The sequence below is a fragment of the Mobula birostris genome, chromosome 27, assembly GCF_030028105.1.
Source record: "Mobula birostris isolate sMobBir1 chromosome 27, sMobBir1.hap1, whole genome shotgun sequence".
Taxonomy (NCBI): domain Eukaryota; kingdom Metazoa; phylum Chordata; class Chondrichthyes; order Myliobatiformes; family Myliobatidae; genus Mobula; species Mobula birostris.
This window is the reverse complement of record NC_092396.1, coordinates 25,010,407-25,033,861: the sequence shown is the minus strand read 5'-3', so window position 1 is coordinate 25,033,861 and position 23,455 is coordinate 25,010,407. Positions and strand designations below refer to the sequence as shown.

At 40.7% G+C, this 23,455-nt stretch overlaps 2 protein-coding genes across 3 annotated transcripts in view; one reads left to right on the top strand and one right to left on the bottom strand.

Annotated features, from left to right (window-relative positions):
* sdhb (succinate dehydrogenase complex, subunit B, iron sulfur (Ip)) overlaps positions 1 to 2,476 on the top strand; it is a 36,457-nt gene extending 33,981 nt beyond the window's left edge. The window contains exons 6-8 of the mRNA XM_072244940.1: positions 300 to 401; positions 1,025 to 1,147; positions 2,322 to 2,476. Of these exons, the coding sequence (XP_072101041.1) occupies positions 300 to 401; positions 1,025 to 1,147; positions 2,322 to 2,399 (303 nt within the window). The 3' untranslated portion in view covers positions 2,400 to 2,476. The remainder of the gene's footprint in view (positions 1 to 299; positions 402 to 1,024; positions 1,148 to 2,321) is intronic.
* A 296-nt stretch (positions 2,477 to 2,772) lies between these two features.
* atp13a2 (ATPase cation transporting 13A2) overlaps positions 2,773 to 23,455 on the bottom strand; it is a 94,754-nt gene continuing 74,071 nt past the window's right edge. For both annotated transcript variants that reach the window (XM_072244938.1, XM_072244939.1), the window contains 11 exons: positions 22,555 to 22,675; positions 21,046 to 21,170; positions 19,938 to 20,098; positions 18,778 to 18,888; positions 18,247 to 18,326; positions 17,806 to 17,958; positions 17,450 to 17,546; positions 16,650 to 16,873; positions 11,990 to 12,138; positions 5,981 to 6,153; positions 2,773 to 4,685 (listed from right to left, as the gene is read on the bottom strand). In XM_072244938.1, the coding sequence (XP_072101039.1) occupies positions 4,515 to 4,685; positions 5,981 to 6,153; positions 11,990 to 12,138; positions 16,650 to 16,873; positions 17,450 to 17,546; positions 17,806 to 17,958; positions 18,247 to 18,326; positions 18,778 to 18,888; positions 19,938 to 20,098; positions 21,046 to 21,170; positions 22,555 to 22,675 (1,565 nt within the window). In that variant the 3' untranslated portion in view covers positions 2,773 to 4,514. The remainder of the gene's footprint in view (positions 4,686 to 5,980; positions 6,154 to 11,989; positions 12,139 to 16,649; positions 16,874 to 17,449; positions 17,547 to 17,805; positions 17,959 to 18,246; positions 18,327 to 18,777; positions 18,889 to 19,937; positions 20,099 to 21,045; positions 21,171 to 22,554; positions 22,676 to 23,455) is intronic.

The following is a 23,455-nucleotide window of genomic DNA, read 5'->3' as shown; positions in this document are numbered from 1 at the left end:
CCTAACTGATCTCACTGATTTACAGCTTAACAGGACAATTTATAAACTATGAACTTGCTGCTGCACTGCAGAAGATTTGTTTCCAAGTCTTGGTCCTCTCATTGCAGCCACAATCCTATACTTAGAAGATGTGTGACAAATTGCTTTAGTGTTCAGAATGTTGCCATTTGCATTACATTGAGCTGTATAAAAAATCTAGCTTTTTATTTAACCTGCCTGTGGTGCATCTTCAATCTTCTGCGTTTTGCATGTTTTTTCTTATTTATCGTGAAGTAAAATGGGCTTGTTCTCTCTGCCAGGATGGTCTATATGAGTGTATCCTTTGTGCCTGTTGCAGTACCAGCTGCCCTAGTTATTGGTGGAATGGAGATAAGTACTTGGGCCCTGCAGTACTAATGCAGGTAAATCTATATTTACTGCTTAATGGAAACAATAAGCATACACTTTGAATGTTCTTTAGTGAATATTGAAGTCTGATATTCTTAGTTTGTCTTTATAAAAAATTTTAGATTTTAAATTTAAATCATTAAGATGCAAGAAATAGGAGTATGACGTACCTAGGTAAGCCTCTGCCATCTCAATATCACAACTGACTTCATGCCTTTCCCCAATCGCCATAAATATTGCTCGCTTTCTCAGCCTTAATCACTCTATTATCTCTACCTCAAGACTGCGAATGATGAAAGATTACTAACCTTATGTAAATATTTTTCTCCCTATTTGAAAGGCTGACTCTTTGGGCTAATACTGTGCCCCTTAGCTCTAGGCTTCCCAGCTACACGAAGCAATCTCTCGCTGTTTGTACATTCTCACTGAGATAACCTTGCACACTTTTCAATGCCTGTGAGCATAGCACAACCCTTATTTCAGCAATCAAGTGAAATTATACTGCAGTAACGGCGCAGCTATTTCTCTTGCTGCAGAGATCAAACCCCTCACCTTGTTACTGTAGTCACTTGATTTTAGGGAATTTGACAATATTCTGTACCATCATTGAGCCTTTTTGTTGGTGTTTATATTTCAGGCATACCGATGGATGATTGACTCCAGGGATGATTTCACAGAGGAGCGCCTAGCTCAGCTACAAGATCCCTTCTCCCTCTATCGTTGCCACACTATAATGAATTGCACAAAAACCTGTCCAAAGGTATATAATTACACAACTACAAGCTAGATAGTTTGGATGAATAGACATCACTGCAGATGTTTGGAATGTAATAAAGAATTTCTTAATTTGATTTTTTTTAAATTTGGAGATTGAGCATGGTAACAGGCCCTTTCAGTGCAGTGAGACCATGTGACCACCTAACCCATACGTCTTTTGGAAGGTAGAGGAAGCCCACACAGTCATGGGGAGAATGTACAAACTCTTTCCAGACAGCGGTGGGAATTGAACCCGGGTCACAGATGCTGTAAAGCATTTTGCTAGCTCCTATGCTACCACGCCACCCGTTATTTCTTCAGAAACAATTTGGTATCTAAAGTTAAATTTTGATTCTGTGCTCCTTTGACGAATTTTTGAGTGTTTTTTGGAAGAAAGGCAGTCTGAGATCTAGATGGCTGGCAGAGTAAAGAACATGGGTGAGAAGTGCTAAATTCTCTAACATTTGAAAGTGCTGGGGTTGGATGTAATGAGGAGAACGTTAATCACAAACTGATATCAGGACTGGAATCCAGCTGAGGTCTACAAGCACTTGACTGTTACATTTCAGTATAAGTAACACAAGTATGAAGGTATTTAAGAAGTTCATGGAATCAGCCAGAGTTGATTTTAAATTAACAACATGGATGAGAGTTCAAGCAACTTCAGAAGATGAGTTGAATGATTAAGATGCGTAAGTTGCTAAGACGTACATATTATTCCAAAATAATGAGCAAACCTTAATACTGAATTTCTGTAAAACAATTATCAGAATTTAGAAAGCATAAAGCAAAAAAAAAAAAGCTGCTGATTTGAAATGGAAAATGTTTGAAAGTACTCATTTGGCAGCTTCTAATAGAGAAAATTAATTGATATTTCAGATAACTTTTCATCAGAACTATACATGGTTAGAAACCAAGCCTATTTTAACTTGTAGGAAAAAAAACACAAAAGAAAAGTCAGTTATCAGAGAGAGACTGAGAATAATTGAATAATGGATATTGGATTGTTAGTTACACCTGATCTGGTGGAGATAATAAAAGGGGCATTTTCAGTTTTTAACAGTAGGTTTGTCATCTTTACCACCTTTTGTATATACATAGACTCCCTTATAACTTCATCATTATGAAACATGAGCTTCCTTTTTATTTGAGTTGAATAAATGCTTCTTTCTTTTCAGGGTCTGAATCCTGGCCTAGCAATTGCTGAGATAAAGAAGATGATGGCATCATATAAAGCGGAAGCTTCAGCAGCATAGGAAAGTGTTTGTGAAGTTGTCTATATGCTGTAATTATTGTAAATCTGAAGTATCAAATAAATCATTAGTGATTTGAACAGTAAGTGATAATTGCTCATCTATAAACTCTTCATTAGACATTAAACTTCCACCTTTCCTAGTTGTAAGTGTTAAACTATTGCTAGTGAAATTACATGATCTCAATTTTAGTATGGTTACAGATTTGCACAAGTGGAGGTTGTTCAATATACACACAGCAGTGAGAGAAAGTGGGCAATGGTTATTTTAGGAAAAAATCTTTGCCAAGGCCTGCCAGACTTCTCCAATCATTTGCAGTGATGGGATGAAAAACATGCAAGAGTGTAGTTGTGATTTTCAATGACATAGCTGAAGCACAGAAATAAAATCTTTATATGCTCTACAGTCAAACATTTCCATGACATTTTGTAAAAGTGGCACAGTAAAATGTAACAGCACTTGTTCTGTAAACTGTACATAATGTCCATGGTATAAAAATCAATACAAAATTAGATTGTACAATTTAAAAATATTCTACACAAATTAGCCTAGATAAAATATGAAGAAAGTAGATAAAAACTGTTCTCAAAAAAGTATGTCTTAAAATCAGACATTTGCACACACCATCCGGTCCTAACTCGGCTGCATTAAAAAGGACAAATTCACACACACTAGATTTGAAACAACACAAGGTTGAAGGAACTCAGCAAGTCAGGTAGCAGCCATGGAGGGAAATAAACAGTTGTCATTGTGGGCTGCGACTCTTTATCAAGACTGAAATGTTGCCTGTTTATTCCCCACCACTGAAACTGTTGACTTGCTGAATTTCTCCAGCACTGTATATTTCTCAAGCTTTCCAGTATATGAAGAATCTCTTGTCCAGATTTGGAATTAACTGATTCAATTTTAAGCAAATAGTCAATTCTCTTATCAATACACTGGTGAGGGAAGGAAGAAATCAAAGGAAGAATTGCAACTTCCAGCAATCATGATCAATTTCATGGAAAAGGAATTTTTAAATTCATGGATAATGACTGAATTATGGCAAGTGCTCAGATCTTGGCAAATTGAAACATAAAATAAGTTTCAGCTTTATTTGGACCAATTTACAGCAATCATAAGCACAGCTTAAGGCTGTTTTCAGCACTATACACTTTCTCTAAGCAAAAAGCACACTGCCTTTTGCAGAAGGCATCATTCATCCTCAGAGATCAGGAACCAAATATCAGCTGGTCCCAGGTTCAATCTCTGGCAATGGTGGTTAACATAATTGGCCTTAGTAAACTGGGCTATAAGGGGAAAAATATTACACATTGTTCCAATTCACTTAAAAGTGCACAAGTGGATAACGGATTAAGTAGACAAAAGCCAAGTTAAAACGTGATCCGGTCTGCTTTCTTCCGTGGATCCATAAACACAGCCTGATTTAAATGATAACTGATCAGCACAAGGGCTACCAGCACCCATGGAAATAAAGTGCCAAAACAGTTATGGGTAAAAGGAATTATCTTAATAAACCTTTTAAAACAGGCAAAGATAAATTGATGAAATCCCAAATGGACCTAGGCTTAGATTCATCAATATATCTTTGCAAGTTTTGAAAGGACAATAAAAGTGTTCATTGCTTCTCCCCTCTCTCTCATCTGCCCATCTACATATACGCACATACATTGATCCCAAGTTAAAGTTCTCTACCAGGCTTCAATTAAAAAATCTTTGGAAAATGTAGTGTTCAATAAATAACAACACGTTACTAGGGAAAACATTAAGGATTTCCTCCAACCAGGAAACCAAGAATGATTTTCTTCAGAAACAGAACATCTGATTTCATTGACACGAAACTCGTATGTATGAGTTGGCAGAGTATACCTTATTCTTATGCAAAAGGAGAAACGGTAATGGTCAAAGGGCAAATTCTAATCTGCTTATAACTACAAATATTGTCCCCAAGTTTTTTTTTGGGGGGTGGGGAGTTTGTGGTGAAGATTTATATCCAGCTGCATATTCTTGCATCATTGGATGCACATACGAGGTTCTTAGCATCCCTGGTGGATTTCAGGTAGTATATTTTTGGTTTAAAAACTGGCCTTTATCTCGTTGCCCATTTCCATGCAGGTGTCATTCAAGATTGATGATATTCCTTGGTTCAGCATATATAACTTCATTAAGAGGAGGCCATGCTAAATTGTAGCAAAGTTCTTTCTCAAGTTTTTTATACAACTTTTTGGATGATTTCTTCTTGCACAATGACCTTTTGCACATGTTAAGAAATCCATTATCTATAGCCATCTGAAAAAGTAGAATAAGGATACATATAAATGTTAGGATCTGTAATTGGGATTCTTACTCATCTTCAATCGATCATTAACTGGCTCAGAGAAGATAGCTATAGAGTGTACCAACAATAATACAACATGCAACTATTAGTATTTCCTGCCTTGTTTCATTCAATATATTACCATCACACTTTAAATACCAATTTAGATGCCATAAAATGTAATGATCTACCCTCAGTTAGTATCTGCAGGAAAAAGTATGCACATAAAAGGACTAGCTATATCCCCAAAAAGAGTGGAGGGGGCTCAGACTGTCTCGGTCAGATGAAAAATATGACGACTTATTTAAGGCATCCGTTAGTCTTGCAAGACCATGGATCTGCGCCTGGAAAGTTTTCACTTTCCAAGGCACAGGCCTGGGCAAGGTTGAATGGAAGACCGGGAGTTGCCCATGCTGCAAGTCTTCCCTCTCCAATACACCGATGTTGTCCAAGGGAAGGGCAAGGGCTGATACAGCTTGGCACCAGTGTCGTCGTGGAGCACTGTGTAGTTAAGTGCCTTGCTCAAGGTCACAACACGCTGCCTCAGCTGGGGGCTCGAACTCACAACCTTCAGGTCGCTAGTCGAATGCTTTAACAACTTGTCCACGTGCCCACTTATTAGGACATAGAGTACATGATAGGGTCCTGGGGATGTTGTGGAACAGAGGGACCTAGGAGTGCGTAGTTTACTGAAAGTAGCATCACAAAGATAGGGTGGTGAAGGTGTTTGGTATGCTGGCCTTCATTAGTAAGGGCAGTAAGTATAGTTAAGTTGCAGTTACATAAGATATTGGTGAGGCCACACTTGGAAATATTGTGCATAATTTGGTCACTTATCTAGAAAGAGTGCAAAAAAGATTTATCAGTACTTGGGGGCCTAAGTTACAAGCAGAGGTTACATAGACTAGGACTTTGTTCCCTGGAGTGCAAGAGACTGGTGACCTGACGGAGGTATGCAGGAGCATGAGAGGCACAGACAGGGTGAAAGTAGTCTTTTTCCAGTGAGGAGATGCTATAAATAAGAGGGCATATGCTGAAGATAAGGAATGCGATATTTACAAGTGACACCAGGGCAGCTCCTCGACACAAAGGGTGGTGTGTACTTGGAACAAGCTTCCAGAAATGGTGTTGTATATTGCTAAAGCTGAAGAATGAGAGGTTGTATCTTCTGCAGGTTATATTCAGCTAAGATTTCTCATCTTCTATCTAGACTAGTGAATTCAACATAAAGGGGGTTAAAACATCAAGTGTTTGAGTTGTTTCTTACCTCAAACAGAAAGGAGATAAAGAACTGCAATGCCGCTAACCCCAGCAACAACAATTTAAATTTTATATCACTGATGAACATCAGTTGCAGAATTTTTCGGATGAACTGAAGTGGGTAAACTGTCAAAAATATCATTATTGTGTAGAGCACAACCAATGCAATCAGGAACAGTACTGAAAAAGAAATGCAGAATCCAGTCAAACATACTTTCAGAACAGCACTCTGTACTTTCAAGGACTACAGCAATTGAAATACATTCATTTTAGCTGGTGTGAATGTGAGGGTCTGAGTCCAACTACCAAATCTAAAGTTACCAAATAAAAAATTAGTAAAATTCTTAAACCAAGCATTGAAACTCGTGCCCATACCACATGGGGAGAAAAATTCATGAGAAGACTCAACTAAAATGGAGTTAGTTTTATGTTCACATTAAGTGTACCCACAGCTCAATCTAAATACTGCCCCTTGTGCTAAATATTTTCCACAGAATCAACAATACTAATCATGTCATGTAGTATTAACTCCTTGGTGGGGGGGCGGGGGTTGTGCAACAAGATTGAACTTTACAGATCCACTGGAAATGACAGACCTTTTAAGTCAGATGCCATGTACCATTTGTACCATAATCAAAGGAAAAACCTATCTATAATTCAGCATTTTTAAACATGAAGATCATAAACTGCAAACATTATAGGACTAATACTGCAAAGATAGGATGAAGGGAAGGAAGCATTTGTGATAAATAATAAAATGTGTACTAACCGTAAAATTTCTAGCAGTTGGCTAAAATCTGTTCCTGTTGTAAAGTCCAACACATTTTGGAAATTCTACTCTACATATAAACCATTTAAATCCCTCAGGTCCAGAAAGATTGAGATTCACCTCAGTTTGAATTTTGAGGTAGCAAGTGAGAGAGCGACATCTTGCAGGGCAGGAGCCATACTCACTGAAGTACCAAGTGAGCGACTTCTTGCAGAGCCATTTGAAGACTGCAAGTCTCATTGCGAGTGAGTCTTATGTGAGCCAATAAAAAGAAGAGAGATGCAAGCAGTATAGTATTATTGGAGTGGGCCATTTTTGTGGTGCTCTGGCTTTGGCTAAACAGTTATGGGTAAGCATAGACAAGGGCTCTAAGTAAGTTTTTTTCCCTCTGTTAGTATATAGCTGGTGCACTGAGATTGGGTCTACATTTTGTGGTATGTTCCTTGTAAGAGATTTGGGAACTTTGGGAGACCTCCAGTCTCCCAGATAACTACGTCTGCAAAAAGTGCACCAAGCTGCAGCTCCTTAGAGACCATGTTAAGGATGGTCTGGCTCTGTGGCTCAGAAAAGAAGGGGAAGAAGATGTGACACACAAAATGCTGGAGGATCTCAGAAGGCCAGGCAGCAAGCATCTATGGAGAACAGTACAGTCGACGTTTTGGGCCGAAACCCTTCGGCAGGACGGTCCTGCTGAGTTCAACCAGCATTTTGTGTGTTGCTTGGATTTCCAGCATCTGCAGATTTTCTCGTTTGGGAGAAGAGGCGAGCTGTAGTGATAGGGGATTATTGGTTAGGGTAACAGAAAAGAGGTTCCGTGGACAAGAATGAGATTCCCAGATGGCCTGTTGCCTCCTGGAACCAGGGGTTATGCACATCTCAAATTGAATCCACAGCATTCTTAAATGGGAGGGTGAGCAGCCAGAGGTTGTGGGCCACTTTGGTACCAATAACATGGGTAGAATGGGTGATTAGGTACTGCAAAGTGAGTTCAGGGAGTTAGGTGCTAAGTTAAAGGACAGGACCTCAAGGGTTGTGATCTTAGGATTGCTTACCTGTGCCACGTACTAGTCAGGGCAGAAATAGGAAGATCATACAGTTTACCACATGGGTAACATATTGGTGCAGGAGGGAGGGCTTTAGACTTTTGGACCATTAGGCTCTCTTCCAGGGAAGCTGGGACTTGTACAGAAGGGATGGTTTGCACCTGACTTGAGGGGGATTAATATCCCAGCGGGAAGGTTTGCTAGTACTGAATGGGCGGGGGTGGGGGGGGGGGGTTTAAACTAGAGTTACAGGGGAATGGGAACCAGAGCACCAGAACAGATAGTGGAATAGTTGTGGAGACATGTTGTTAAGCCAGCATTCAAAGTCAGGAATCAAAAGGGGAGCATGGTGGGTTTAATGTTCAAGCTGCACATATTTCAGTGCAAGGAGTATTGTAGGAAAGGCCAATGAGCTTAGGGCATGGATCAGTATAGGGTATTATGACATTGTAGCCATTATTGAGACTTGGCTGCAAGAAGGACTGGCAGCTCATTATTCCGGGGGTGGGTGGGGGGGGGGAGTCCATTGTTTTAGACGTGATACAGCGAGAGGGATTAAAGGAGGAGGGTGGCATTACTAGTCAGGGAAAATGTCAAGGCAGTGCTCAGACTACTCAGAACAGACTGGAGAGCTCATCTAGTGAGGCTTTATAGGTAGAACTGAGGAATAAAGTTATGAACACATTAACGGGATTATATTATAGACTAGCCAACTGACCACAAGATTTTGAGGAGTAAAATTTGTTGGATTGCAAACTATTGCAAGAAACTTAAGGTTGTGATAGTAGGTGATTTTAACTTCCCACATATTGACTGGGACTCCCAAACTGTAAAAATCCTGGACAGGAAAGAGTTTGTCAAATGTGTTCAGGAAAGCTGCCTTAATCAGTACATAGAAGTCCCAATTAGTGAGAGTGTGCGATACTTGATCTGCTATTAGGGCAGATGACAGTAGGGAAAAACACTTTGTATCTCCTAATCATAATGCTATTAGTTTCAACATAATAATGGAAAAGGATAGGTCTGGTCCCTGCGTTGAGATTCTAAATTGGAGAAAGGCCAAATTTGATGGTACAGGCCGACCTTCACTAATCCGACTACCTGTAATCCAATTCCTTCGATAATCTGGCACTGATTATGCTTAATGTGATCCTTCTGTAACTCGGCACTTTCACTAATCTGGCACTCCTCAGGTCCCAATGGTGCCGGATTAGTGAAGGTCGACCCGTATCAGAATGAATCTGGCAAGTACGGATTGGGATGGGTTGTTTTCTGGCAAATGTGTACATGTTAAGTGAAATTTTAAGTGACATTAAAAGTGACATTTATGCTCCTGACAGAATAAAAGGCAAGGATAACAGGTCTAAGGAACCTTGGTTTGAGCGATATTGAGGCCCTGGTTAAGAAAAAGAAAGAGGTGCATAATGGGTACAGGCAGGCAGGAACAAGTGAGGTATAAGAAATACAAGAGCACATTTAAGGAAATCAGGAGGCCTATAAGAAGATATGAGGTTCTAGCAGACAAGGTGAAGGAGAATCCCGAGGACTTCTACAGATATATTAAGAGCAAAAAGATATCAAGGGACAAAATTGGTCCTCTGGAAGACCAGAGTGGTAATCTAAGCTGGGAGCTGAAAGAGATGGAGGAGATCTTAAATGGATTTTTTACATCTGTATTTACTCAGGTTCAGACAGAGTCTACAGAAGTGAGGCAAAGCAGTAGTGAGGTCATGGACCCCATACAAATTACAGGAGGAGGGGGTGTTTGCTGTCTTGAGACAAATTAGAGTGGACAAATCCCCAGAGCCTGACAAAATGTTCCCTCAGACCCAGTGGAAGGCTAGTGCAAAAATTACAGGGGCCCTAGCAGGGATACTTAAAACATCCTTCACCATGGGTGAGGTGACGGATTCCGTCATCTAAGAAAAGCCCTAAGAATAAGCTGGTAAATTACAGGCTGGTGAGCCTGTAATCAGTCACGAGTAGGTTATTGGAAGGTATTCTAAGAAACATGATATACTGGACTGGATATACGAGTATTTGGATAGACAGGGACTGATCAGGGATAGTCAACATGGCTTTGGTGTGGTAAGTCATGTCGAACCAATCTTTTAGAGTTTTTCAAGGAAGCTACCAGGAAAGTTGATCAAGGCAAGGCAGTGGATGCTGTATACATGGACTTTACAAAGGCCCTTGACAAGGTTCCACATGGGAGATTGGTCAAGAAGGTTCAGTCACTTGACATTCAAGATGAGATAGTAAACTGGATTTAACACTGGCTCTGCGGAAGAAATCAGAGAGTGGCTGTAGATGGTTGCCTTTCTGACTGGAGACCTGTGACTAGTGGTGTGCTGCAAAGATCAGAGTTGTTTGTCATTTATGTCGATGATCTGGATGATAATGTGGTTAACTAGATCAATAAACTTGTGGATAACACCAAGACTGGGGGTGTAGTGGATAGCGAGGGAGCCTATCAAAGCTTGCAGTGGGATCTGGACCAGCTGGAAAAATGGGCTGAAAAATGGCAGGCGGAATTTTAATGTACACAAGTGTGAAGTGTTGCACTTTGGAACGACCAACCAGTGTAGGTCTTAAACAGGTACTGAGGAGTGTGGTACAACGGAGGAATTTGGGAATACAGATTCATCATTCCTTGAAAATAGCGCACAGGTAGATAAGGTCGCAAAGAAAGTTTTTGGCACATTGGCCTTCATAAATCAATGTACTGAGTACAAGAGTTGGGATGATGTGTTGAACTTGTATGAAATGTTGGTACGGCTTGATTTGGAGCATTGTGTGCAGTTTTGGTCACCAACCTACAAGAAAGAAACGAGAGAAAATTTACAAGAATGTTGTCAGGACTTGAGGACCTGAATTACAGGAAAAGGTTGAATAGGCTAGGACTTTCTTCCCTAGAACATAGAAGACTGAGGGGAGATTTGATAGAGGTATATAAAATTATAAGGAATATATAGATAAAGTAAATGCAAGCAGGCTTTTTCCACTGTGGTTGAGTGAAACTATAACTAGACGTCATGGGTTACGGATGAAAGGTGAAATGTTTATTGGGAGCATGAGAGGGACTTCACTGAAGAGAGGGGTGAGAGTGTGGAACGACTGGCGGTACAGGTGGTGGATGCAGGGTCAATTTCAACGTTCGAGAGAAATTTGGATGGGCACATGGATGAGAGGGGAATGAAGAGCTGTAGTCCGGGTGCAGGCCAATGAGCTTAGAAAGATGAATGGTTTGGCACAGACTAGATGGGCCAGAGGACCTGTGTCTATGCTGTAGTGTTCAATGACTCTATTGCTTGGTGTCTCAGAGGATGACAGCTACAATCATACGCACCTGGCTGTTCAGTATTTGCAAACTTTCTCACCTTAACCATAACTAACTCCTGAGAGAGTTCCAAGTAAACCTTGTAACATATATTAATTATCATAAAATAGATGCTATTCCCATTGAAGTAAAATTCCTGTAGCATGTACAGTCTATCCTGAGTCACAGTCAACAACAGAGATAGAATTAAAATAGAAGTACATCTATCTACCCTCCTTGCTACTGACAATCATTATTAGCTCTCGTAAATTGTCATTGGGCTTAGATGGAGATTGAGGCAGCACTGCATCAGAATCTAAAGTGGCTCAGCTGGGAAAAATTGCCTTACAGCAGAAATTATTGGATAGCATTGGGAGCTGAAATCTTAAATACTTTCTCCACAATGTAGATGATGAAACTCTTAGCGGACGGATTGCTAAAATGGTTGCGGTTAACCGTAGAACAGATTTAACCAAGGATCCTCAATTCAAATGGCTTGGTATGGCTGGCAATAAGTAAACCGGATTCGTTGGGAGAGACAGAAATTCAAACATTTGTAATCCATTATAGCAGATAAGCAGCAGAACAAATAAGAGAGTTAGAACTGAGATGACCCAAGTGTGGGATGGAATTTCTTTGCGGCTGAATGTCACAATGTTAAAAGTTAACTACGGTAGGTATCGCCATGAAGAGAAAATACTATCTATCACAAAGCTTATAAATCTTGTGGCAGGAAAATGCCACTCAGAGGTACTGCAATATAGGAAAGAATAGTTCATGAAAGAGTGATAAATATAAAATGTTCTTCGTATAATCTTTGCAGAACATACATAAGGGACAGATAATGCACATTTCTCCATTAAATATAGTAAAATAGTAAGGTACCATTCGAATACAGCGGCTTGCGAAAAGGTTGACCCTTGGAAAGTACTGTTGCCAGGATGAGATACTGGAATCCAGACACACAGAATAAAGCAGTGTTTTCATAGTTTGGTAGTTTGTTGACAGAGGAACTGGTGTTTGCAGGAACAAACCTTCAAAAACAGAAATCTGAAGCTGTTCACAGTGATGAGAGAAAGGCAATTAGCAACCTCCCTGACATCTCTGCACCAATAAACAACCACAAAGGGTTAACATCTGAATTCTATTAATTCAACCCTAACCACTGGAAATTAGAATATGGACCCTCGCTACCATTCAGGGCCACAAACGGTCATCCCAGGTGAGGCAACACCTCACCTGTGAGTCTACTGGGATTATCTACAGTATCCGGTGCTCCCGTTGTGGCCTCCTGTATATCGGTGAGACCTGACGTAGATTGGGAGACCGCTTCGCTGAACCCCTACGCTCTGTCCGCCAGAAAAAGCAGGATCTCCTGCTGGCCGTCCATTTCTATTCTATTTCCCATTCCAACATGTCAGTCCACAGCCGCCTCTACTGCCATGATGAGGCCACACTTAGGTTGGAGCAGCAACACGTTATATTCCGCCTGGGTAGCCTCCAACTTGATGGCATGAACATTGATTTCTTAAACTTCCAGTAAATGCCCCCACCCCACCCCTCCATCTTCTTCACCATTCCTCATTTCCCTTTCTCACCTATCACCTTATTTGCCCTTCACTTCCCCGTGGTGCCCCTCCCCCTCTCCATCCTTCCATGGCCTTCTGTCCTCTCCCATCAGATTCCCCCTTCTCCAGCCTTTTATCTCTTTCACCAATTGTCTTCCCAGTTCTTTGCGTCACCCCTCCCCCAGTTGCTCTATCTCCTACTACCTTGTGCTTCTTCCTCTCCTCCCCCGCCACCTTCTTACACTGACGTTTTTCCAGTCCCGATGAAGGGTCTCGGCCCAAGAAGTTGACTGTTTACTCTTTCTCATAGATGCTGTCCGGCCTGCTGATTTCCTCCAGCATTTTTCTGCATTAATTTGATTTCCAGCACCTGCAGATTTCTCTTGTTTGTGATACGGACCACAGATTTTGTTACACATGGTAACCACTCCAAGAGCACAAAACCTGTGATAGGCTATGGAAACCAAAGGTGAGATACAAATGGCCACGAGTTTTGGCTGTGTGAAGTCCTTTTACCTCCAGGAGTACAAATTAAACATTGAAAATAACAATGTTATTGAATCTGCTGCATTATTTCTTTCTAATTTTTTTTCAGTACTGAAGGTTGACTGGCATGCAAGAGTCACTGAGCTGTAGAGCATACAAACAAGCCATGTGGCCAGGACTCCTATCTACCCCAATCCCATTTGTGTGCACTTGGATCATAACCATCTAAGCCTTTCCTTACACTTGTCCAAATGCTTTCTTAAATGTTGCAATTGTACTTTTCGCTACCACTTCCACTGGTAGCTTTGCATATACCCACCACTTTGTGTGTGGAAAAGTTGCCCCTCTGATCTCTTTAAAATGTTTCCACTCGAACCTAGTTTTAAGTTCCTGTACCCTAATGAAAACAACTATGTCAGTCGACCCTCACAATTTTATCAATTTCTGTAAGTCAGCTCTCAGCATCCTTCACTCCAGGGGCAACAGGCCCAGCTTATCCAATCTGTCCTTAAAACTCAAGCCAGGAAACATCTTTGTGAACATTTTCTGGACCTCCCCGAGCTTACTATCGTGTAGTAACCAGAATGACATACAATTATCTATGTGAAGTCTTTCCTTTGTTTTATACAAGTGTATTATGAATTCCCAACTCTTGCACTTAGTGCCATGGCTCGTGAAGGCAAGTATGCCATGTTTTCATATGCCTATCTATGTACCTATACTCCAACATCTCAATGCCACTCCTTGAGCTCTGCAATTCACTGTGTCCAAGTTAAATTCCATCTGCTGATCCTTTGCCCACTTTCCCAGTTCATTGTTCATATAGTGCCCATTTTTGTGTCATCTTCTAACTTACTATTATGCCATCTATATTCTTATACAAATAACTATTACACATGACAAACATCGGGGGACCCAGCAGCACATCACTCCAATTAGACTATCAACCCTCTACCTCCACCCACTGCCTCCTGCCACCAAGCTAATGGAGGAAAAGGGGAAAGTTAACTTTCTCCATCAGCCTGCCTTGTCCCTGTACACATCTACTACCCTGCTCTGGTTAATTCTCTTGCTCACCTCTTTAAAAAAGCTATCATTTTTGTGAGACATTGTATCCCACACAAAAACATGCCTTTACAAATGCAAATACAGGTGTCCCCCGCTTTCCGAACGTTCGCTTTACAAAACCTCACTGTTATGAAAGACCTACATTAGTACCCTGTTTTCGCTTTCAGAAGGTGTTTTCACTGTTATGAAAAAAAAAGCAGCGCGCAGGGAAAATCAGCGCGTGATAAAAGGCAGTGCGCTGCGCGCCCCGAGCAGCCGCTCTCCCCGGATTCAGAACTGCATTCTCGCCAGCATTGCTTAAACACGTGCCTGTGAGCAGCTGTTCGCAAGATGAGTTCTAAGGTATTGGAAAAGCCTAAAAGGGCTCGTAGCGTAAAACTAGACATAATTAGGCATTTCGATCGTGGTGAATGAAGTAAGGACTAAGTGAGTTTGGCTGACGAACATGATGTTGAAGAGGTTTCGGCATCCCATGACCAAGAACTGATAGATGAAGCGCTGATGCAATTGGAAGAGAAAGGGATAACAATCGAAACCGAATGTAATAGCGAATGGACCGAAAGTGACTGTGTGAGATTTTCGCTGCAATGATAAAGTACGACTTTAATTTTGAAAGGGTACGTCGGTTTAGGAGATATTTGCAGGAAGGTTTGAGTCTTTATAAAGAACTGTATGACACAAAAATGCCAAGGCTCAGCAGTCAAGCAAGCCTTCCGCATCAGCCACAGCAGACGACGAACCTCGACCTACGACATCGAGGTAGGCAGTCATAGGAGAGGATGACCTGTCTGTTCTAATGGAAACAGACGGCGAGATGACACCTCAGTGTTCCTCCACCCCGACCCCCAGGCCGCGGACAGATACTGTACCGATTCATAGAGAATGCAACAGTAGCCGGGAGGCACACAGCACATCTTTAAGAAAAAAGCCGAAATAAACATGCTAATTATTAGGTGCTGCCCGACACGTAATTAATTAGCACGTTTATTTCGGCTTTTTTCTTAAAGATGTGCTGGATGCCTCCCGGCTACCATTGTACCCCTGCATGCTTCACGGATCGGTATCTGTCAGCGGCCTGGAGGGTGGGGGCCACTGCACCACCCAACCTGCGACGACTCAGTCTAACACACCATCATCAGTGTGCTCGGCGCTGAACTAATTCTGGTAAGTGATACTACACTGTATATACATTACTTTATATAGGCTGTGTATTTTTACGTGTTATTTGGTATGATTTGGCAGCTTCATAGTTTAAAGGTTACTGGAGAGCGCTTGCGCTGTGTTTTTGCCAACAGCGCTTGCGTGAGATTTTCTGCCGACAGCGCTTGTATGAGATTTTCGCTACAGAGAACAGTTCAGTAATGACTGTGGAAAAGTATTTCTACTTTATATAGGCTGTGTATTTATCATATCGTTCCTGCTTTTACTATATGTTACTGTTATTTTAGGTTTTATGTGTTATTTGGCATGATTTGGTAGGTTATTTTTGGGTCTGCGAACGCTCACAAATTTTTCCCTTATAAATAAATGGTAATTCCTTCTTCGCTTTACGACATTTTGGCTTACGAACCGTTTCATAGGAACCCTCTACCTTCGTTTGGGGGGGGAAACCTGTAACTCCTGTCTCTCATAATCACTGCCCCACCACCCTCTTGCCCCCACCCCCCAACCCACACAGTCACACAGCCAGCCTTTCAACTCCACTCGTACTAGTAACATGCTGGCTCTGAACTTTTCCTATCTCACTTTTAATAGCCTCACACAGATGATGTGCAGACACCAAAGATTTTACAACTGTTAAGTTGGGGAAAGTCTGTCCCAGTTCTTGCTAAGTATCTTGCAAACCCCTCTAGCAGTTTTATAATCACCAGTGTCGCAATTGAGGATGACTTGTTTCTACTCGGGGTTGAGGCGGCTGCTGAGATCAACGTGGAAATCACAGATGGGAGGAAAGGCATCCAAACTTTCTCCAACCAGCTTCTAACCTACCGTGGAAGGACTACTGAATGGACTCTAGAACGATAAAATGGAATCTACTTTGTCATAGCCTTGCACCATATAGTCTGCCTCTCCTGCACTTTCTAAAACTGTAAAAAGTCTGAATTCTGTTGTTGCTTACTGCTTGTACTACCTTGATGTAGTGATGTAAAGAAATTATCTGTGAGCTTGGCATGCAAAACAAAGTTTTTCACCGTACTTTGATACAAGTGACAATAATAAACCAATTTGCCAATTGAAATTTACCAATTTACCTTATTATTTTCTTACCAATATACCAAGAATAATTATGGAAGACAGCATACAGAGACAGACGTAAAACTCGAAGAATTCAGATGGTTACAGTTGAATCTATATGTTGTTTTAAAGCAATCACTTTCTTTCATCCAGTAATTGTACAACTAGGGATGATGTGACATGCTTACCAGTTCTGATTAGTAGTGATTGTGTAAGTGAGGATCTGAATCAATATAACCAGTATGGTTTGTAGAAGCAGACTGCCCAGGATTGTAATGTTGATAAGACTCCCCACAGGCCGCTGCGCCACAAGCTCTTTTGCAGGCCCCGTTCGACCCATGAGTATGGCCACAGTTGTAGTAATAACCAGGTCAAAGTACAGATACTGCCAGTCTCCCAAGTTTGAGTTGATCTGCATCAGAAAGCATTTTAGAACAGTGAGGTATTTGCACCAATGAACTTCTAATTAGGTTGATAGGAGGAGGCTGGGAGACATTAAACAGAGTTTAAAAATAATCAAGAAGGAATAAAACCAAGTTACCTGGTCTCTGCCCTACCCTGAACTACATCGATCAGCATTTGAAATACCAAGTCAGGCAGCATCCACAAGAAGCACTGCCTCAAAGTGGGAACATCCATCAACAAGGATCCTCACCATCTGGGTCGTGCCCTCTTCCCATTGCTACTATGGAGCAGAAGGTTCAGAAATCTGAAGTCCTGCACCTTCAGGAAGAGCTACTTTCCTACACGTATCAGATTCTGGAACTGACTTGCACAACTTGAACCCTAACTCAGCAACTGAACACTATGGATCACTTCTTGCACTACCATGGAATTGTCTCTGGTTTTATTTTTTTCACACAAATGTCTTTGCACAGTCCTTTTGCTCTCTTCACTTTCTTGTATAAATTATGCTCACGAAAAGTCTAGACAAAATTATTTGGTCCAGGATGGCTTCCATGTGCACCCACAAAATGCATGAACTTACTGTGTACAATATTAGCACCGAGACAAACTGAATCATGCTGTACATGGCCATGTATTTGAAAACTCCAAAGGATGTGATAAGAGAGGCTCGACCTTCCCTATAAGGAATGGAAAATTTCTGTATTAAACCACAATTTAAAGAAGACCTTCAAAATTAATAGAAGAATACCCAAAATTAAAGAATGCAGACTGTTATTTTACTCAACAGTACAGCTAAAGTGAAAGTCTTACAATTAACTTCAGTATTAAGTTATAGTCCCTAGTGCAATAATTATGCCTGTGGCAACATCTCGCAATCTTGATGACAATTCCTATTCCCAAAGAACCTTCCATCACAACGAGCATCAAAGAACTCACCGAATTACCATTGGTACACACTTAATGTTGTCTATCTTTGAGGTGAAGGGCGATGCTACCGAAGCCTCAGTCTCAGAGAGAGAGATTCCTGCATCTGCAGCTTTCAAAGCCCCACAGTCATTCGCTCCATCTCCACACATTCCCACAGTGTACCTGAAGAAAGGGTGAACATTAAATATTAATGTACAGTAGTTCTACATCCATCCAGCACACTAAAAAAAAAACAAAGAAATGGGCCTTGATTGTAAAGGCAACCATCTTGAATAACAGTGTTCAAGAAAGTTTACTGAACAAAATAACTGCTTTCAAGCGAATTCTTTGTGTATCACACATTATATATTCAAATATACTTCCAGAGTGTATGAATATCACAACATCCTAGAAGCATTAATGCGACTGTTTAGTTTTAGCTCACATTAAATAATAAGTATGTCAGCTTACTCCAATTTCTGAAAGCTCTCCACCAGTTGTGTCTTTTGATTAGGAGCCATTCGAGCATAAACTGTGCCCCGTAGCAGGATCTGAAAAGAGGCAATTAAAACATGAAGTGGATTAAAATATGCCCTAATTAACCTGCTGTCCAAAGTTAAACTGGTACTTTTCCTGCTAGTCTGAAATGCATGGAGACTTACTACTGTCAATATGAGATTGTGTCCATTTTCAAAGAGTATAGCTATTTCACATACTTTTTAATAATGAATCAGAGCTCACGGTCACTGTACCTGCTCTATTTAAAACAAAAAGTTTCCATTAATATTACACAGGTTTTGTGTTAACCATCCAATCCAATTAAAGTCATACCAATCTCTAACTGTTACAAAGCTTTCTGCCCACCATGCCAACATTTCCCAGAACCTACCTCTCAATCTACAAGTTGACAGAATTACAGATTTGAGACCACAGTAAGGCATGTAATTCTTCAACCTAAACAAACGGTTAACAGGCAGTCAAAGATCAGGCTTGAACTCTCACCTTTTGTAGCAGATCTGGGAAATAATCATAAATCACTGCAAAAGATTTTCCATTTATTGCAAAGTGATAATAAGACTGTTCCAAAGAGTGGTTCCCCATTTCTTGCTGCAGCTGTTAAAATATAAGATAACAATGCATGGGTATATTTGAACTACAAGCACAACACAGATACATGCATAGTACCTTTGTCAGAGCCCATCCATCCCTTTCCACACCAGCCCCTCACTAACTCCCAAAGGATCTTGTTCGCATCTATTTTGTGTGTATTAGAAAGCAATAAAGACACTGGAAATCAGAAACACCAACAGAAAAGGCTGAAAATACTTGGCAGATCTGTAAGCATCTGTGCCAGAGAAACTGAGCTGCTGTTTCATCAAAACTGCTGCACCTCTCCAAACATCTCAGCTCTTATATTTCTATCATTAAGTTCCAAGGATCATGCCCTATCTGCTCTTTCTTCTCATCCCTTCTTACTTGCTTACCTTGGTATCTCTTATCCAACTGATATATATTTTTTACCTTCCCTTTCCTCCATGGTCTTCTACCCTCTCCTATCAGGTTCCCCCTTCTCCAGCCCTTTATCTCTGTCACGAATCAACTTCCCAGCTTTTTACTTTACCCCCCTCTCCCAGTTTCACCTATCACTCACCACCTTGTACTTCTTCCTCCCCCCCCCCACCTTCTTAGTCTGACTTCTTCCCACTTTCTTCCTAGTCCTGATGAAGGACAGCAGCCTGAAACGTCGACTATTTACTCTTTTCCTGGCCTGCTGAGTTCCTCCAGCATCTTAGGTGTGTTGCTTTTGATTTTTATCAAGTATACATAAACTGTAAAGGTCTTACCTTTTATACTTGACTTTGCCTGCTATAGTACAGCTAACACCATCTTAGAATTCAGCTAGTCTTTGTTGTTTATCCTTAGCACTCTACCTTGAATATTCAGCAAGAAAAGGTGGTCTGTTCCTATACTGTACTGTTCTACGTTCTAGAAGAATGAACAACTTGTTTCAACAACTCTTCTTACCAAATACAAGGTGATTTATTCTGCAGCTTGCTTCAAAGACCAATGGTGCTCTGTTGTTAAATACTCTACATTCTGATAATAATCCAATGGAATGCTCGAGAAACTGATCTGTTCTCTCATCCTACATAATCACCTACCTGAGTCACATTCAGGTCCAGTTCTTGGTCTGACGGCTGGAACTTCACGCAAGCAGGTTTACCAAGTGAGGGTGGGGAGGCATTAGCAAAGATGACTTTGTCTGACAAACCCACCATTCCACAATTCCTGGCAACATTCAGCGCTGTCAGCATGTTATCTCCTGGAAGAAAAATCCTTCAATTAGCCTGTTTCTTCCCCCTCTGCTTTCAGTTCTTGAGCCCAAAAACGATTTAATTTTTTAAGCATTTACTGAATTAGCAATTGAGCTGCAATCTAGAATATTCTGTGGCCACATGTAATGCTATTTTGTTGTTACTAGAGCTGCTTCTTAGAAGCAATTTTGTAAATGGTGAAAAGTGCCTCGGTGCAGGAGTGAACTAGTGAATAACTGACAATTCCAGTCTGGGCCTCTCATCAAACAAAAATATTACCATTCACGTTGAAATGAATCAGTATTTTTACAAAATAGATGAGATCTACAACTGCCTTGATCATGTTGGCAAGCTTTGTAGAGGAAGAAGAATAAACAAGTAGAACGAATAATTTAGTACCAGAGGATCCAAGAACCAGAGTTACTATGACTTATTTCTTTGGTATCCAATCATATCATCAAACCAGAGCAGCAGGAACTGTACAGAACAGGGAACTAACTTATGGCCACATTCATGTTCTTTCAGACAAAGCACCGTAAAGATTTTGGAAGAAAAGGCCCAACATACTGTTCTAATATCCTGGTAACTATGAAGTTGCTGTTCCTTCTCTGAGTTATGGCTTGTTTAAGTTATTAAACCTAAAATAGAAGCCAGGATTTCATGATCTAGTAAGGGGTTCCTGCCTCCTGTGGAACGGAACCACATTTAGAAGCTTTAGAGTAAATTATTAGTGAATGCACAGGAAACAAGGCTGAATGCTATAGACAAACAACATTCCAATTCAGATCATGAGCATAAAGTACTTCCAGCAAACACCACACGATGGCAGTCCACATTCAATGTAAACCTATCTAGATAATACTGCTCAGCCAAAAGGGTCAGAGTATCCTGAAACACCACCACACACTTGACATTTCATAATTTCTTCATCACTTACGCAACCAATGCCTCTTACCTGTCACCATTACAGTCCGAAAATTAGCTCTAACCAGGTTGTCAATGACAGGCTTTGTTTCTGGTTTCAAAATGTTCCTCATGATCAGGAATCCCAGGAATGTCATCTCACTCTCCACGGAATTCCTGTCAGTACAAAAGCATATAGTTGCATTGGTAAGGATGTTTCCAATTAGCAGTCAGACTTCCCCGAACATTACACTCTCGCATTTACTGTATGTATTTAACTGCTCAAAATGGAGCAGAGAAATAGAAAAGCAAAAAATACTGCAGATGCAGAAAATGTGAAATAGAACCAGGTTTGGTATGTCAACAAAAACACTCAAAAAACTTCTATAGATGTACCATAGAGATCATTCTGACCGGCCGCATCACTGTCTGGTATGGGGGCGGAGGGCTTCTGGAAAGGACTAAAAGAAGCTGCAGAGGGTCGTAAATGTAGTCGGCTTCATCTTGGGTACTAGCCTACAAAGTACCCAGGACATCTTCAAGGAGCTGTGTCTCGCAAAGGCAGCGTCCATTATTAAGGAGCCCCAGTACCCAGGGGCTTTTCTGATTGTTACCATCAGGTAGGAGGTACAGGAGCCTGAAAGCACCACTCAGCGATTCAGGAACAGCTTCTTCCCCTCTGCCATCTGATTCCTAAATGGACATCGAACCCCTGCACACTACCTCATTTTTTAAAATATACATTATTTCTGTTTTTGCACTATTTTTAACCTATTCAATATACTGTAATTTATTTACTTATTTATCTTCCGCATTATGTATTGTAATTGAACTGCTGCTGTTAAGTTAACAAATTTCACAACACATGCTGGTGATAATAAACCGGACTCTGATTCTCACATGTGGAATAAGGAACATGTGTTTAAGGAATTGTTTAGATCAAAGGTCCTTCATCAGAACTTGGAGAGAAAACAAACTATCTTAAATTACCACTGAGCTAGTGACTGTAAGATTTAATTTATAGTTTACCACCTTGGCAACCCTGGCCACACCCTATCAGAGATATTCCCTTAGTCTAATCTATTCCTCCCTAACCTCCTCTGTAACTTAAAACTAACTTGCTTTTTTTCTCCCCTTTCCCCAGTTCTGACAAAGGGCCATTGATGAAACTTTAAAGCAATCTTCCTTCCACAGATACTGCCTGGACTGCTGGGTATATCCATCATTTTCTGCTTTCAGGGCAGACAAATTATTTAACCATCTCTTGCGTCTTATTAGTTTTAACAAACTGAGAAACCAGAAAAAGCCAGAGAGCAAATTACACGAGACCAGCAAGAAGGATACAATTAACAGAGCTAGGATTTTACAAATCAATTAACAAAGACAGGAAGATCATCCAAATGTTGAGGTCCTGTGAAAGAATTAATGAATGAACGCACAGTATTCCCAAGTACAGAAAAAAGGTGGATGTGAGACGAGAAGAGTTTGTTGAACTGGGTCTTGGAATTACAAATATAACATTAAAATCAAAGAAGTACTATTCATAATATCAGCTACATACCTCTCCAATGTGTGTACTTCCTCAAAGGTAATATCATGACTTAGTGCTTTGAATGCAAGTCCCAGAACCCTATACCCATCATTGGCATAGTATCTTAATACTTCAAAGAAATCAGCAGGAACTGGAAGGAAAAACAGGAATATGTATTGGATGCAAACATAGTCAAGCAGGAGAAATATCACCTCTCATTTCATTTGAAACATGATCAAACACTGACTATTCACTCTAATTGGGCAGTCCTACCTAGACTTAATCCCTTTGATTTCACTGGTATTTATTAAAAGCCTCCAGCTTTCAAAGCTATCTGGAATTCTTCCTATCAACCGACTTTGTAATGGTTGAATTTTTTCACTCTGGATCACTTTACCTCACAAGGTCATCTTCATATTCTGTGGAGGGAAATGGACAATTGACATTTGGGATGTCAATGCAAAATGTTGACTGCCCATATCCCTCCGGAGATGCTGTCTAACCAGCTGAGTTCCTCCAGTGCCTTTACATTGCTCCAGATTACAGTATCTGCAGTCTCTTGTGTTTCCATTTTAATATTGTTTCTTCTGAATGTGCAGGTCCCCTCAACCAGATTCAACTCTTTCCCTTCAGATCCTATTCACTCCAGATCACACACAGCCATTACGGAGATACTAGTGGCTTGACCCTAAATAGACTCCACATTTAACAGGCTATACTTTGCCATTCCCACCACCTGTACAATGTTCTCACCCTCACTAATTTCTGATATGATGATTTCCTGTTTAACTTTCACCAGTCTTATTATTTCTTATCTATGTAAGAACAGAAGATTTAACATCTGTTATTCCAAACCTCCCACACAGTGTCCAAACATTCTTTCCAAGTGAGGATATACTTATATTTCTTTTGGCCAGGCATATGGATTCTG